Genomic DNA, 12,580 nt, shown 5'->3' on the forward strand with positions numbered 1-12,580 from the left:
TTCCCTGTCCTACATCCACAGCTCTGCATGGCGCCATCTCTGGATTTCCATTGTTGAGAAGGGAGGCGGCGGCGGTTCCCATCCCTCTCCCCCTGTCCCTCTGTGTCGGTGTCCTTGAGCTAACAACAACGCAGTCTGCGCCCGTCTGTGCCTCTCATAAAATAAACACCGAGGAAAGCCTACGAACAAGAGCAAGAGGAGGGAGGGGGGCGGCAGTCCATCGCGGCGCCGCGGCTCCTGCCCCTCCCCCTCCTCCCTACGGTAACCACCATAGGTTCTTGCGATGAAGAAGGTTGGCACGTGAGTAACAGCACGGTTCTGTGGCTGCACGGGTTCGAGGGCCTTCTGAAGCAGATCATGGAGAAAGCTGTTTCTGTGTGTTCGCCACCGAAGTCACTGCCCGAGTGCCCCAGAAGTGTCATACCCGAGGGGATGGAGGAGGAGGGGAGGGGGGAGGCTGAGGGAGAGACGAGGCAGAAGGACGGCTGCGACGGCAAGGGTGGCCGGCGGCTGCGTCCCCTCCCCCTCTTCCGCATCACATACACACGCCTCCTCCCCTCCCCTACCTACCCACTCGCTCTCCCCCTTTTATGTCCCATCTATGTGCATGTGTGTCCGTCATTCTCTGTTCTACCACTGGCGTCTGTGCCACCCCACCCCCACCTCACCCCTCACCACCACCTTGTTGATGTTGCCGGTGTTGTTATGCATCATAGCTCTAAAAGCCAGTGTGTGCGTGTGTGCCTCAGTCAATTTTTAACTAAGGGGGTCCTCTTGCCCTACCTCACCCCCACCTCTGACTGTCACCTGTAATCGAACCGGACGCACACACACACACACACACACACATACACATCCCTTCGCCTTTCGCGTCCCCCTCCCCCGTGTGCGACGTGGCCCGCGGGTTCGATAGCGGCCACAATGATCGCGTGTGCGGCATTACAGCGACTGGAGCGGTACGGCTCTCTCGGGCTGAAGCGGCACAGCACAGAGGATTTTGTGAGTACGTCGCTCAAGGACGCGCGACGAGCGAACATCTATGCCCTGACCCTACTGAGCACGTGGAAGGAGGCGCTGCAGGCCGTCCGCGGCGGCGACGTCAAGGGTGTCGAAGATGTGTCGAATGCACCAGTTCGCTACACAGACGCGCTCGTCTACGCTGTCAGCTTCGCGGTGGCCCTCACCACGCAGCACTTGTTCGAAGTCAGCACCGCCACAGCTGCTTGTCTTATCTTCACGGACGCCTACGCCCAGGCGCTGGAGCTTTTGACATTGCTGAAGGAGATGACGGTGGCGATCGGCAGCGGCCGTGCTCTGCGGAGCAACGCCTCATCGGACGACTTCACAAAGGCGGTGGCACATCTTCTCACGAGCAGCACGGACCTCGCCCTCTTACTGCTGGGCGGCGTCTCGACCTCCTCTGACACCGCTACCCAGGAAGTACAGGAGTCGCAACCGGGTACCAGCGGCACTGAACAGCAGCAGCAGCAGCAACAGCGGGAGGCGATCCTCGCGCAGGCGCTCGTGTTGGTGGCTGCGACGGCGCAGATGCTGCGGCGCGTGCAGGCAAGCTATCCCGTCAGCGACCTTTATCACACCCGCCCCTGCGCTGCACTCCTGAAGACTGTCGCGAACAAGCACAAGCAACTCCAACAGCGGCTCAAGCACGCCAGTGGCAGCAGCGACGCTGCCACAGAACAGGCACGGCGCACTGCGCAGAAGAAGGCATGCAGTGGAGCTGCGAAGGGCACAACGGTGCATCAGGCAACTGCGACACGTGCACCGGCGCTGCTGGATGTGCTTCGCCGCTACATCCAGCTGTGTGCGCGGCGCTCAATCTCAGCAACTCCACAAGAGTCAGGGGCCGCCCCATCCGCCAGCGCGTCGGCCGCCAGCCTCTTTTCCATCTTCTCTCTCTCCCAGCGCCTCGGCATGCTGCACGGCGCGCTCGATGCCGTCAAAGCGCTTCCGAAGGGGCTCGCGGCGCAGCTCTGCGGTGCCTGCGAGGGCGTGGAGTACTGGCTGAGCCAGCTCCTGTCCAGTACCGCGTGCAACCGTGCGACTCGTTACGTCGTGTACTTCCGCGAGGACGAACTACGACTGATCCAGCACAATGTTCGCCAGGCCTCCGAGTACGCGCTGTACACCTTCGCCACTACGCCACCGGTCGACCCAGGGCTTGTGGAGCCGCTGTTGAAGGACGGCGTTGCTGCCGACAGCAACGACGACGTCATGCATGCGCGCGCGGCTCTCGTGCTTGCGCAGTGGTGCGTGAGCGCACCCTTCTTTTTCGAGAGCTTCTGCCAAGGTGAATCGTGGGCCTCCTTTGCGCAGGAGCAGCGGCGACTTGTGTTGCTGCAGCAGTCCCGCGCCCGCCGCGGACTCGAGAGGGAGTCGCGTCGGCAGCAGCGGAAAGCGAGGGCAAAACAAAAGGCGATGTATCTGGACGAAGAGCACAGCAGTCGGTCTTCCTCGGTGTCCTGCGGCTCCAGCGATGCCGCCTCAGTGCACAGCAGTGGCTCCGACTCTGCGTCCTCGGCTGGCGACCGCCAGCAGCGGCAGCGACAGCGCGGCAACGGCAGCAGTGGTGACGAAACGGCATCTCTCCTCTCCCTTCAAACGGCGAGCCACGTGGGTCACGCTGGCGGTAGCGTCTGCGGTAGTGTGACGTCACTCGCCAGTCGTGTGTCGCTTCTCTCGACGCTCTCCAAGCACTCGGCGGCCTCCTATCTTTCCTTTATCTCCGTACTTCAGCCATCGATCACCGCCGGCTCAGCAGCGGGTGGTGTTGGCGCTGGTGGTAGCGCTGACGGCGATGGCGAAGCTGGCGCAGATCGACAGATGCACGAATCCGAGGATGGCAACACAAACCTTCCTCTCATCCTGCTCGAGCAGCTCGCTTTGAGTCTTCATCGCTTCATGGAGGCCTACCCGGCAGAGCTGCTAGACCGCTACGGGCTGCGCAGTGTATCATGGAGCAGCATCGCACGCATGTTCGCCACTGTGGAGAAGTCTCTCGTCAACACAACGGCCTTGACAGCAGCGGCAGCACAACGTCAGACGAATCACTTTCACAGCGATCGGGAACCGCAGCAGCCGCTCTTCAACCTCGCGCAAGACATCCGCTACAACAAGGGGATGGGGTACGAGTGTCTGGGCTTGCTGTTTGCGAAGGTAGTGGCCCCGCTGCTGGACCCCACGTCATCGCGTGTGATCACGTCGACGCCATGGTCGCCAACGCAGCCGCATCGACTTCGCAGATCCACAGGCGAGACAAGGGAGAGCGATGAGGACGACAGCGGCGGTGCCCACAGCGACGGCGACCGCACCGAAGAAGGGTTTTTCGCCAACGCCGCCGCGGCTGCAGCCACTGTGGGACGCGCGGTGCTGACCATCGACGACGACCCCGCGACACGCGCCGCCGTGGAGGCGGCCCTGTCGAGGTGCTTGACGGCGTACGAGACGGTGGCGCCGCAGGTGGTGGATATGAACCTCCCCACCATCCTCCGCCTTGCTGCGCGCACCGCGGCCACGTCAGCGGGGTCGACCACCTCACTCCGCGTCTCCCCGACGCTCTCGTCTCTGTCGATTGTGTTGGTGGACTTTGTGCGCGACGTCACGGCTCGTCTGGGCCGCGGTAACGACCTGCCGCACCTTGTCGATGCCCTGCTCCGGCGGGGCGACTTTGCTGCTAACGCGAGCGCCGCATCCGCCGCCTCTGCGGTCGTGGACGGCAGCGGCGATACGGCGTCCGCTATCCGCTCGCTGCGTGCGGTCTTTTCGCTTCCCCCGGTACGGCAGGCAGTTATGGAAGCCGCCGGGACGTCACTCGACCCAGAAAGCCTTCTGCGGCGGCTGAGCGGCGTCGCGGCGGAGCTCGAGGAAGACGACAAGGGCAGCAACAGCCGCCGCGCTCACGATGAGGAGGAAGGGGACATGCCGTCCACTGCACGGCCTTGCTGGGAGGACGATGACGCTCGAGTGCAGCGCACGCTTCTGGCGCTGGAGCTCATGGAAGCGCTTCTCGCTGGGGTCACGCCGACGTGCGTCTCTGCGAGCGCGGTGCTGGAGCAAACAACGCAACTGGAGCTGTTACTCAGCTCATCATTCATGGCTGCAGTGGAGGAGACGAAGTACAGTTACGGTGACGCGTTGGACGACAGGCGTCTGCTCATGATCCAGCACATGTACACGATCCGTCAGTGCCGTGCAGTGACAATCTTTTGCCTGCAGGACCTCGGCACCCAGCAGGTCCACGACTACCTCCGCATGCTCGAGGATGCCCTGTGGCAGCTCACGAGTCACGTGGGCAACCTTGTTGGCTCGCTGACACTGGCGGAGTTGCAGCCGTTGCTGCGACCACATCCAGCGCGGTATGGCGGCAGCGACGTCCTTGCATCGTCGTCGTCGGTGCTGGAAGAGATCCAGGTGCAGCTCCTGCCCCCGTCGCTCATCCTGCAGCGCCTGTCGCTAGCGCGCGCAGTGACCGTCGCCCTCGGCACCCACGCAGGCCCTGCAGAGGAGCTCCGGGACATGGTGTCGCATCTGTGGGACTGCCTCGGACAGGACGGGCACGACGCAGATGAGGCAACAACGCCGCCGCAGCGGCCGTCGGGTAGTGTGTCGCTGTGGTTGGCGAATCAGATGACTGCCGACGAGTGGGTCAGCTTGGTGGCGCTCGGCAAGGAGAAGCATGCGCGCTCCTCGATGATGGCGCTCCTTCTGCGCTCCGCCGCTTTAACTGCCGCAGAGACGACAGAGACGCCGGCGTGGATGTCGCGGTGTCTGCAGTGCATCCCTGGAACAGTGCTGCGCGCACTTGTCGACGCATTCGTGTCGCTCTCCGTTGAGGATCTCTGCGCGGCGTCCCTCGCGAAGGCATCGTCGCCGTCCGCACGTCGGCAGCTCAAGCTGGCACAGCGGCAGTGGATGGCTCTCACGACATCGCTCGTGGCAGCGTACGCGGTGGTGGGCCACAACCCGTACTGGCCCTCGGTGGTCGCGCACACAGTGCGCTCGGTGACGCATGTGGCGCGGGTGTGGCAGAAGCACGCGAACGAGCGGCTTGGTAGCGCTGTCGAAACATCTGCACAGGCCCCTCCACACTCTACCGCGGCGCACATCTTCGCGCTGCTCACGCAGCAGCTCATCTCGCTGCTTCTGTGTACGCTGCGTAGTGAGCCACGCGCCGCAGAGGTGCTCCGCCGGGTGCTGCTGACGTTAGCGAGGGAGTCGGCGGTCCCATCTTCATCGGCAGCAGGGCCATCAGCCCCGGTCCTGTCGCGCAGTGGCATGTCCGTGGCCTACGTAGAAGCATTGAAGGTGCCGGCAGCATCACTCAGTGACCTGAGTGCGCCAGCCATGCTGACGGCGTCCGACCCCACCACCGCGGCCGACGGAGGAGGATCGGCGGAGGTCGTTGCCGCCTTAAAGGACTTGACGTTCGAGGATGAAGTGCGCGACGTCTGCACCCAACTCTTCACCGCGTCCTTCGTGAAGCGCATCTTCACTGTGACAGACCTGTGTAGTGACAGCGCGGCGGCAGCCATGTCGTTGCCCTTGGCCACGACCACTGCTGCCATCCGTGCTAGCATGATGACGCTCGCGCTGCTCTACCAGGTCTGTGTAGCCACCGCGCAGGCATCTTGGCGGGCCAAGGCAACTGACGGCAGCCTGGAGGCGTTGGTGCAGACGCCAGCGGTCGTGTTCCTGCACACCGTCGCCAGTAGCTTTCACGCACGCGGCGCTGCGAGAGCGCCAAGAAATGGCGCCTCCTCTGACGCGACAGTCGATGTTGTGTTGGCGCCCTTTCTCGAGCAGTTCCGCGCTCATGACGCGGAGCACCCAGAGCACTATTTGTTCGTCCACATCGCATCTGCCGCCACAGCAGGCGAGAAGCGGCGCAGAACGCGCGACAGGACAGACACCGACGCTGGTGGCACCGACCGCGCTGCCGGTGACGCTGTCCCCCTTCGGACAGCGATCGTTGCACCGTCAAGTGCTCTGGAGACGGTGGAGGAGTTGTGGCGTGGCCAACTGCGATCGGCGGCGTGTACTGTGATGCGTCTCAGCGACGCAGCAGAGAGTGAGCCCGACTCGTGCGCCCCCGCGCTGCAAAGAGCGTGTCTCACGTTTCACCAGCTCTTCGCGTGTATGTGGTCGAGTGCTCACTTCCGGAAGCACCAGGTGTCCAAGGGTGCTGGCAGTTGTACCGGTGGCGGCGGCGGTGACTCGAAGCGTGCTCGCAGCAACGGCGACAGCGAGCCGACAGCGCACCAGAGCGGTCTCGCGGGGGATGTCGACGCATTCCTCGCTGCAGTGCTCGGTGGCCCGCGCGCGCCTGGGGATGGCAGCAGAGACGCAGTCAGACGTGTGACAGGTAGCGAGCTGCGCTATCAGCTGGCGGACTTCTTTGGAGTGACGGCGACAGCGACGGGCGGAGCGGCGCGTGTTGTTGAACGCTCGCGCTACCCGTGTGACCGAATGTGGATGCGGCTGTCGAGTGTTGGAGGTGAGGCAGGCGTCTGTGCGCTGTGGCTCCTGTGGAAGCTTCAATGCGTTTCGGCCGCCCTCACTGACCGGCCTGCGACGGTCGATGGCGTCCAGGGCGACTCGCAGACGCGCATGAGGACGTTCCTATGCGCCTACTACGACTTGAACGCCAGCCTCACAGGCGGTGCAGCGACGGCGGCCACCACCACCACCACCGCTTACACACGCGTGGTGACGGCGCTGCGGGCGTCGCCGGAGACGCTCCGCATTCTCCCTGCTGAGGAGGCACCGCCGCTCTTGCATGAACACGTCCATGACCTGCTGACGCGCACTATTCCCGGAGCGTCGCCTCGTGCGAGCGCTGCCGCGAGCTCGTTCGCGTTGGCAGCTCCTGCAGCGGCGGAGCTGATTGTGCACCTGTTCTCTGTCCGCCCACGTTTGCCAGGTGGGCAGCTGCTGCCACACGCGCAGCGCCTGCTCGTGTGGCTCTCGCACCCATCCTCGGGAGCCGCATCGCTGGCAGAAGCGGGGGTGCACGGCGGTGCTGGCCTCTCGCTGTCTTCACTTTGCATCCGCATCTGCGCCGCTGTGGCCGCGCACCCCGCCGTATCAAGTGCGTCATACTCATCTGCGCAGATTGCGACGTGGGCATCGCCACCGCCGCTGAAGCAGCAGCAGCTGGACGCGTGCCGGGGTGGTAGGCGGCTTTACAACGGCAGCAGCGCAGCACAGGAGCTGCTCGACAATGTGTGGCTACTGCTACTCTCCCTCTTGGAAGGATCCCGAGCACCACAGAGAGCTACCGTTGCCGCGCCATCGGTACCGCTGCTGCGCGAAGGGGAGGTGGTTCAGCTGATCCTGCTGCTCACGAAGACCTGGCTAGGACACTCGGCGCGCCAGCAGGTGCTGTGGTCCCGCCCTGCGATGCTGCCGCCGCTGATGTGCGCGCTGTTTACGTGTGTAATGCGTGGAATGGAGTCACAGCAGTTTTCGCCGCGCGTGCTGAACGTGCTGGCGAGTGGGCTGGCGGCGATGGCGGCGCACGTGGGCGCGGCGACTGCGAAGGAGGGCGATGCTGAGGTCGACAGCGTTGACGGGGACGACGACGATGGCGAGGGTGTTGGCGAACGGAAAGCCGAGGAGTCGGCTAGCAGCGCGCCAGCGACCCGGAGCGACGAGCGCCGCCGCACGCAGAAGCGCCGACTCGAGGCCGGCACCGAAGCATCGGCGACGGGTACCGCCATCCCCGCGCACGTCAAGCGAGCCGCCCTCGCCGCCACCACGTCAGCGCTCTTCGAGGTGGCGCACCACTACATCCACATCTTCACCGCCTTCAGCAGCGACATGGACTTCCTTTTCACAGACTTCCTAAAGGTGCTCAGCCAGCACTTCCTGCCAACCGTGACGCGCCCACCCATCGCCCATCGCGTCGGCGTGCGCATCGGCGGCACGGTGCGGTCGGACATGACGTTTGCTGACCTCGCTTACATGTGCGTCGGCAACGCGGAAAGCAAGTCGCTGCTCAGGCAGGCGGCGCTGCGCATGGAGGAGGAGGGCTTGATGGACAGCGGCAGCGCCGGTGGTGGTATCGCTGGCGAAGGTGAACGTGGGCCAGCGCTGACGGACGGCAGCCGAAGTATCTTCCAGGTGGCGTAGCCGGTGCGCATCTCGCTGCGAAGCCGGCCGTGTTGGTTTCCTTTCTTGGCCGATCTCTCTCTTTCTCTTCTCTGTATGGTGCGCTAAATAAGGAAGGGACACGGGGAAGAGAGACGGTGGTGGTGGTGGTGGGGTGGGCGGCGGCGTGATGATGACTGGTTCACGGATTGCCGTTGTTCATGTCTTCCGTCGCCTCATCACCCTTCCCCCCCCCCACCCCCACCCCATCCTCCCGTCTTCACAACACCTCGCTCTCTTCTCTCCTGTCCCCGACCGAATGAACTCTCTAATGCCTCTCCCCACCCCCACTGTAACGGTGTTCGATGCAGCAGCAGACGTGCTTTTGGGGAGGTTGTCCTGTTTTGCGCTGGTGACGGACATCTCTGTCAGTGGGGATGCTTCATGTGGCTCCCTCTGTCTCTCGCACGCACACACATGTATGCGGATCTACGTGTGTGTGCGTGCGAGCACCCGAAGAGGACTCGAGTTGTACTACGGCCTTCACACACACACGCACACACCTCCTTCCCCTCTCCGTCTCTCTCTCGCTTCCAGATGTCCCGTGAAGTGCTCGAGAGAGACAGAGATGTCTGAGCACGCAGACAGAAAACGGCAGAGTCAGGTGCAGACAGTGGAGTTGGGCTTTGTGTGTGGGCGTGTGTGGCCTAGTCGGCGCCACCCTGCGTGTGACGGTGGCCCTCTTTTGTGTCCCGTTTCTCTCCCTCTGCGTGTGTGTGTGTTACCCCACTCCCCCTTCTCCGCCTTCGTCTTTCGTGCTGTCTTCATCGCTGCTGCTGCACACATGCGCGCCTGCGCCTTTCCGCATCGGCAGGTTGCTTGCCCTCCCCCTTCTTCTCTGCCTCACGACCCGTGTCCTTCACACCGCTTGCATCATGCGCGAACACATTGACACGCTGCTGTCACTGCGCATCCGCGATGTCGTTCACCAAGTCGTTACTATTAGCCTCTTCCTGAGCGTCATCCTCGTTGGCTGGCGCGGCGCGGCGGTGATCACCAACTGCGAGGCCAGCATCGTCGTGGTGCTGAGCGGAAGTATGGAGCCTGGTTACCATCGCGGCGACGTGCTCCTGCTGCACCATCGCCCCGAGTACCCGGTGGAGGTTGGCGACATCATCGTCTACACGCTGCCGGGGCAGGAAATACCGATTGTACACCGCGTCCACCGCATCCATGAGCGTGCCGAGGATCATAAAAGACTATACCTGACGAAGGGCGACAACAACATGAACGACGACCGCTTTCTCTTCCATGGCGGGCGGGAGTGGGTTGAGCAGGACATGATTATCGGCAAGACGTTCGCCTACGTGCCGCGTATCGGGTACCTGACCATCATGTTTAACGAGTCAAAGGTTATCAAGTACGTTGCGCTGGCTCTCTTGGGTTTCTTTATGCTGACCTCCACACAGGATCTGTAGGCCGCGACGGCACCGACCGCCGCGGCTCTTGCTGGGAGTGAACGGTTATGTGCCGTGGCTGCTGATGCCGCACGCACGCGCCCCAGAGCTCTAGTAAATGGGCCCGCCGTTGGTAACAGGGTCGAAAAGCGGCAGCGGTTGGGTAGCTAGGGCGGGTGTACATGCACACAAGGTCACTGTGTGTTTTCTTTGTGTGAGTATGTATGTGACCCACATTGCGTCGTGCGCTCCGAGTGCGCCGACTCCGCTTTCCTTCGATTTTGGTCCCCTCCTCCTCACCCCTCCTCCTCGTCCGCACGGTCGCCTCCCCGTGTGTGGCCTGAATACCTGGACTGTGCGTCTGCCTGTTGCGCGTGACTGGACGCATCGCTTACTCTTCCTTGCATCCTTTAAGGGGGAGGGAGAGGGGGTGCGCCGCGCCTCTGTGTGTGTGTGTGAAGAGCGAAAGCTACCGAGTGACACACATATATATATAGTCATAGACGAGGGAGCTGATGGCAGGGGGGTCTCTCTCCCAACGCCCTCCCCTCACTACCACCGCCACCTCAACCGGACAATATGTGTGAGGGTGTGTCAGAGCCTTGTTTCTTTCTTTTCGAAGACTTCATGCACATGCATGGCTTGCGTGGCGCGCCTGTTGAAGGGAAAGAGAGGCCCCCTTGAGGCATTCAAGCGATGCGCCTCCCAAAGGACGCACACACACGCACACGCCAGCTCCTGCTTACTAGCCTCACTATCACTCTTTCTCTTCCTCGCATCTCCGAACAGCGTACATCACCCACGCAGACGTGCGCACTTCAGCTCCGCGGCAGAGGCGGCGCCAGTAGCTTGGCCATACGGTGTGCAACCTCACGTTAACGCACGCGCACGCATACGGACTCACCAGAAGCGCCGCCTTTCGTTCTTCTCTCAACCCCCCACACGCTCAGCCACTCTCTCTCTTTATCCATTTTGGTCCACCAACATTCACGCGTTCCATTCTCGTTTTGCTGGGTCGAAGCAACGATGCGCCCAGTGACGCGATCGCCGCTCCTCGTCGCCGCCGCTGTCGTGGTGGCGACCACGCTGTGCCTCAACAGTGACAACGCTATCCTGTCCCTGTCCTCTGGTGTGCGGCTGGCACGCGCGGATGGCCCCATCACGAAGGAGCAGTGCCTCATCCTTAACCCGAAGCCGACCGTCACGTCCTGCACGGCGTACCTGCCGCCTATTGTCGATGTATACGGATTTCTGCCTTACGACAAGACGCCGGCCTACATGAATTGCGTAAAGGAGCGGTGCCTTTGCACGGGCGCCGCGACAAGTATGGACATCAAGACGAGCGGGTTCTACTGCAACAGTTCTGGGTGGATGGAGAGCGGCTACACAACGTGCAACGTGTTGGTCGACTGCTTCTCCAAGTTTTGGCGGTGCATGAACAGTGCAATCTACATGCGCTACGTTGACAGCCGCGAGAAGCTCGATCAGGCGGAAATAAATATTATGGCGGACATAGTCGCCCACGGCAACCGCCCTGGTGAGCCGTTCGACATCACCGATGTGTTCCGCTCGTGCCGTCTGATGATGTGCGCTGCCGCGCACTCGCGCCAGAACTGCGGCCTCGTCACGTGTCTGCCGAACTACACCCAGTGCGACGAGTACATCCACCCTCCGCCGCTGCCGTATACACGTGAACTGTGCACGCAGGGATGCCGTGCCGTCTTGCTTATGATGGCGCTGACGATCGCCGCGGTGTCCTTCTCTGCTTGCTGCTTCTTCTTCTGCCCGGCACAGGTGCGCATGAGCGAGCCCCTGCTGAAGGAAGAAGCGCCGGCGAGGGGGCCCGAGTCGAACTCCATGCATAGCGAGGTGGACACGCAGGAGAGGCGGCGATGGATTGGCGATTCGTGCACGCAGTAGGGTCTGCCAACGAGAATGGGAGACGCACGGGGAAAAGCAACACAGAAAGGGAAGCGGAAGAGAGAAGGGAGGTCCGCAGCCACAACCGCTGCAGCAGCTGGCAGGTGGTGCTCCTATCGCAGACTTTAGCCGGGAGAGAGTAAACAAAATGGTAGGAGCAGGCGCGAGCGAACGGCGTGGGCGGGGTTGTCAATATAGGCGACAGACGCATCCCTGACCCGTATATCTGCTCCTCCCCTTCTCCCCCTCCTTCTGTGTGTGTGTGTGTGTGGGTGGGTGGGTGGGTGAGCGTATATGTATCTATGTGTATGCTATGCCCTCCCTTGCGTCGTGTGACTGTGTCTGGTGTCGGCGTTGTACTTCGCCATCTCCTTCAGTACGCACACACACACACACAGGCCGGCAGATAGACGCAGACGCACGAGCAGGACGAGTGTTTCGCTGCCTCTTCCTGTGTTTGACCCCTCTCTCTCTCCGCCCCCTGCTTGTCGTGTGTGCGTGCTCCTGCCGCTCTCTCTTCATCTCTTACTCATAGTGTGTCGCAGACGTCTCGCTTGATGCCCACACGCACACGCGCACACACGCCTTGAAGCATTGTCTTGTCCTTCTCTCCCCCCTCCCTCTCCCTGTCTTTCTACATCCCTCGTGAGGTGCGCGTGTGTGTGTGTGCATGTGTCCGTCGTGCTTGCTTGTGTTCTCGCTCTTCTCCTGTGATATAAACGTCTGTTGCCTCGCCCCTGTTGCTGTGCAGAGGGAGGAGAGGAGGGGGTTCTGGTGATCATGTGCACATCCCTCTCTCTCTACAGGCGTTCCCGTGCTTGACGACGGTGGCACTGATAGATTCTGTGTCTTCTTCACTTTCGTTCGCGCGTTCTTGTGTGTCCACGTTGTTCTGTTTTGTTTTCCTGGGGGTGTGGGAGAGTCCTGTGTCTGTTGAGATGTCGTCTCTCGTCTTTTATTCTTCGTCGTCGGTCGCGCGTCTCTCCCGTCCGTGAGCCGCACGGTAGATTGCCAAGGTCGGTCGAGCACGCATGCGCACACGTACTCACCGGGACGTGTGCGCGTGCGTGCGTGTTCGCGTTTCTTTTCTTCGTTTT

The 12,580-nt window shown here is 62.3% G+C and overlaps 3 protein-coding genes across 3 annotated transcripts; all 3 read left to right on the forward strand.

Moving 5' to 3' along the window:
* Positions 1-921: 921 nt before the first annotated feature.
* LMXM_08_0440 (conserved hypothetical protein) lies at positions 922-8,148 on the forward strand (the record flags this gene model as incomplete). Its single annotated transcript, XM_003872557.1, has 1 exon — positions 922-8,148. One exon carries the CDS (start codon positions 922-924, stop codon positions 8,146-8,148), a length of 7,227 nt encoding a protein of 2,408 aa, XP_003872606.1.
* Positions 8,149-9,041: 893 nt separating this feature from the next.
* Positions 9,042-9,584, forward strand: LMXM_08_0450 (putative signal peptidase type I; the record flags this gene model as incomplete). The annotated part of the gene is made up of 1 exon (XM_003872558.1): positions 9,042-9,584. One exon carries the CDS (start codon positions 9,042-9,044, stop codon positions 9,582-9,584), a length of 543 nt encoding a protein of 180 aa, XP_003872607.1.
* Positions 9,585-10,589: 1,005 nt separating this feature from the next.
* LMXM_08_0460 (hypothetical protein, unknown function) lies at positions 10,590-11,483 on the forward strand (the record flags this gene model as incomplete). The annotated part of the gene is made up of 1 exon (XM_003872559.1): positions 10,590-11,483. One exon carries the CDS (start codon positions 10,590-10,592, stop codon positions 11,481-11,483), a length of 894 nt encoding a protein of 297 aa, XP_003872608.1.
* Positions 11,484-12,580: the final 1,097 nt, after the last annotated feature.

This window comes from Leishmania mexicana, chromosome 8 (genome assembly GCF_000234665.1).
Source record: "Leishmania mexicana MHOM/GT/2001/U1103 complete genome, chromosome 8".
Taxonomy (NCBI): domain Eukaryota; phylum Euglenozoa; class Kinetoplastea; order Trypanosomatida; family Trypanosomatidae; genus Leishmania; species Leishmania mexicana.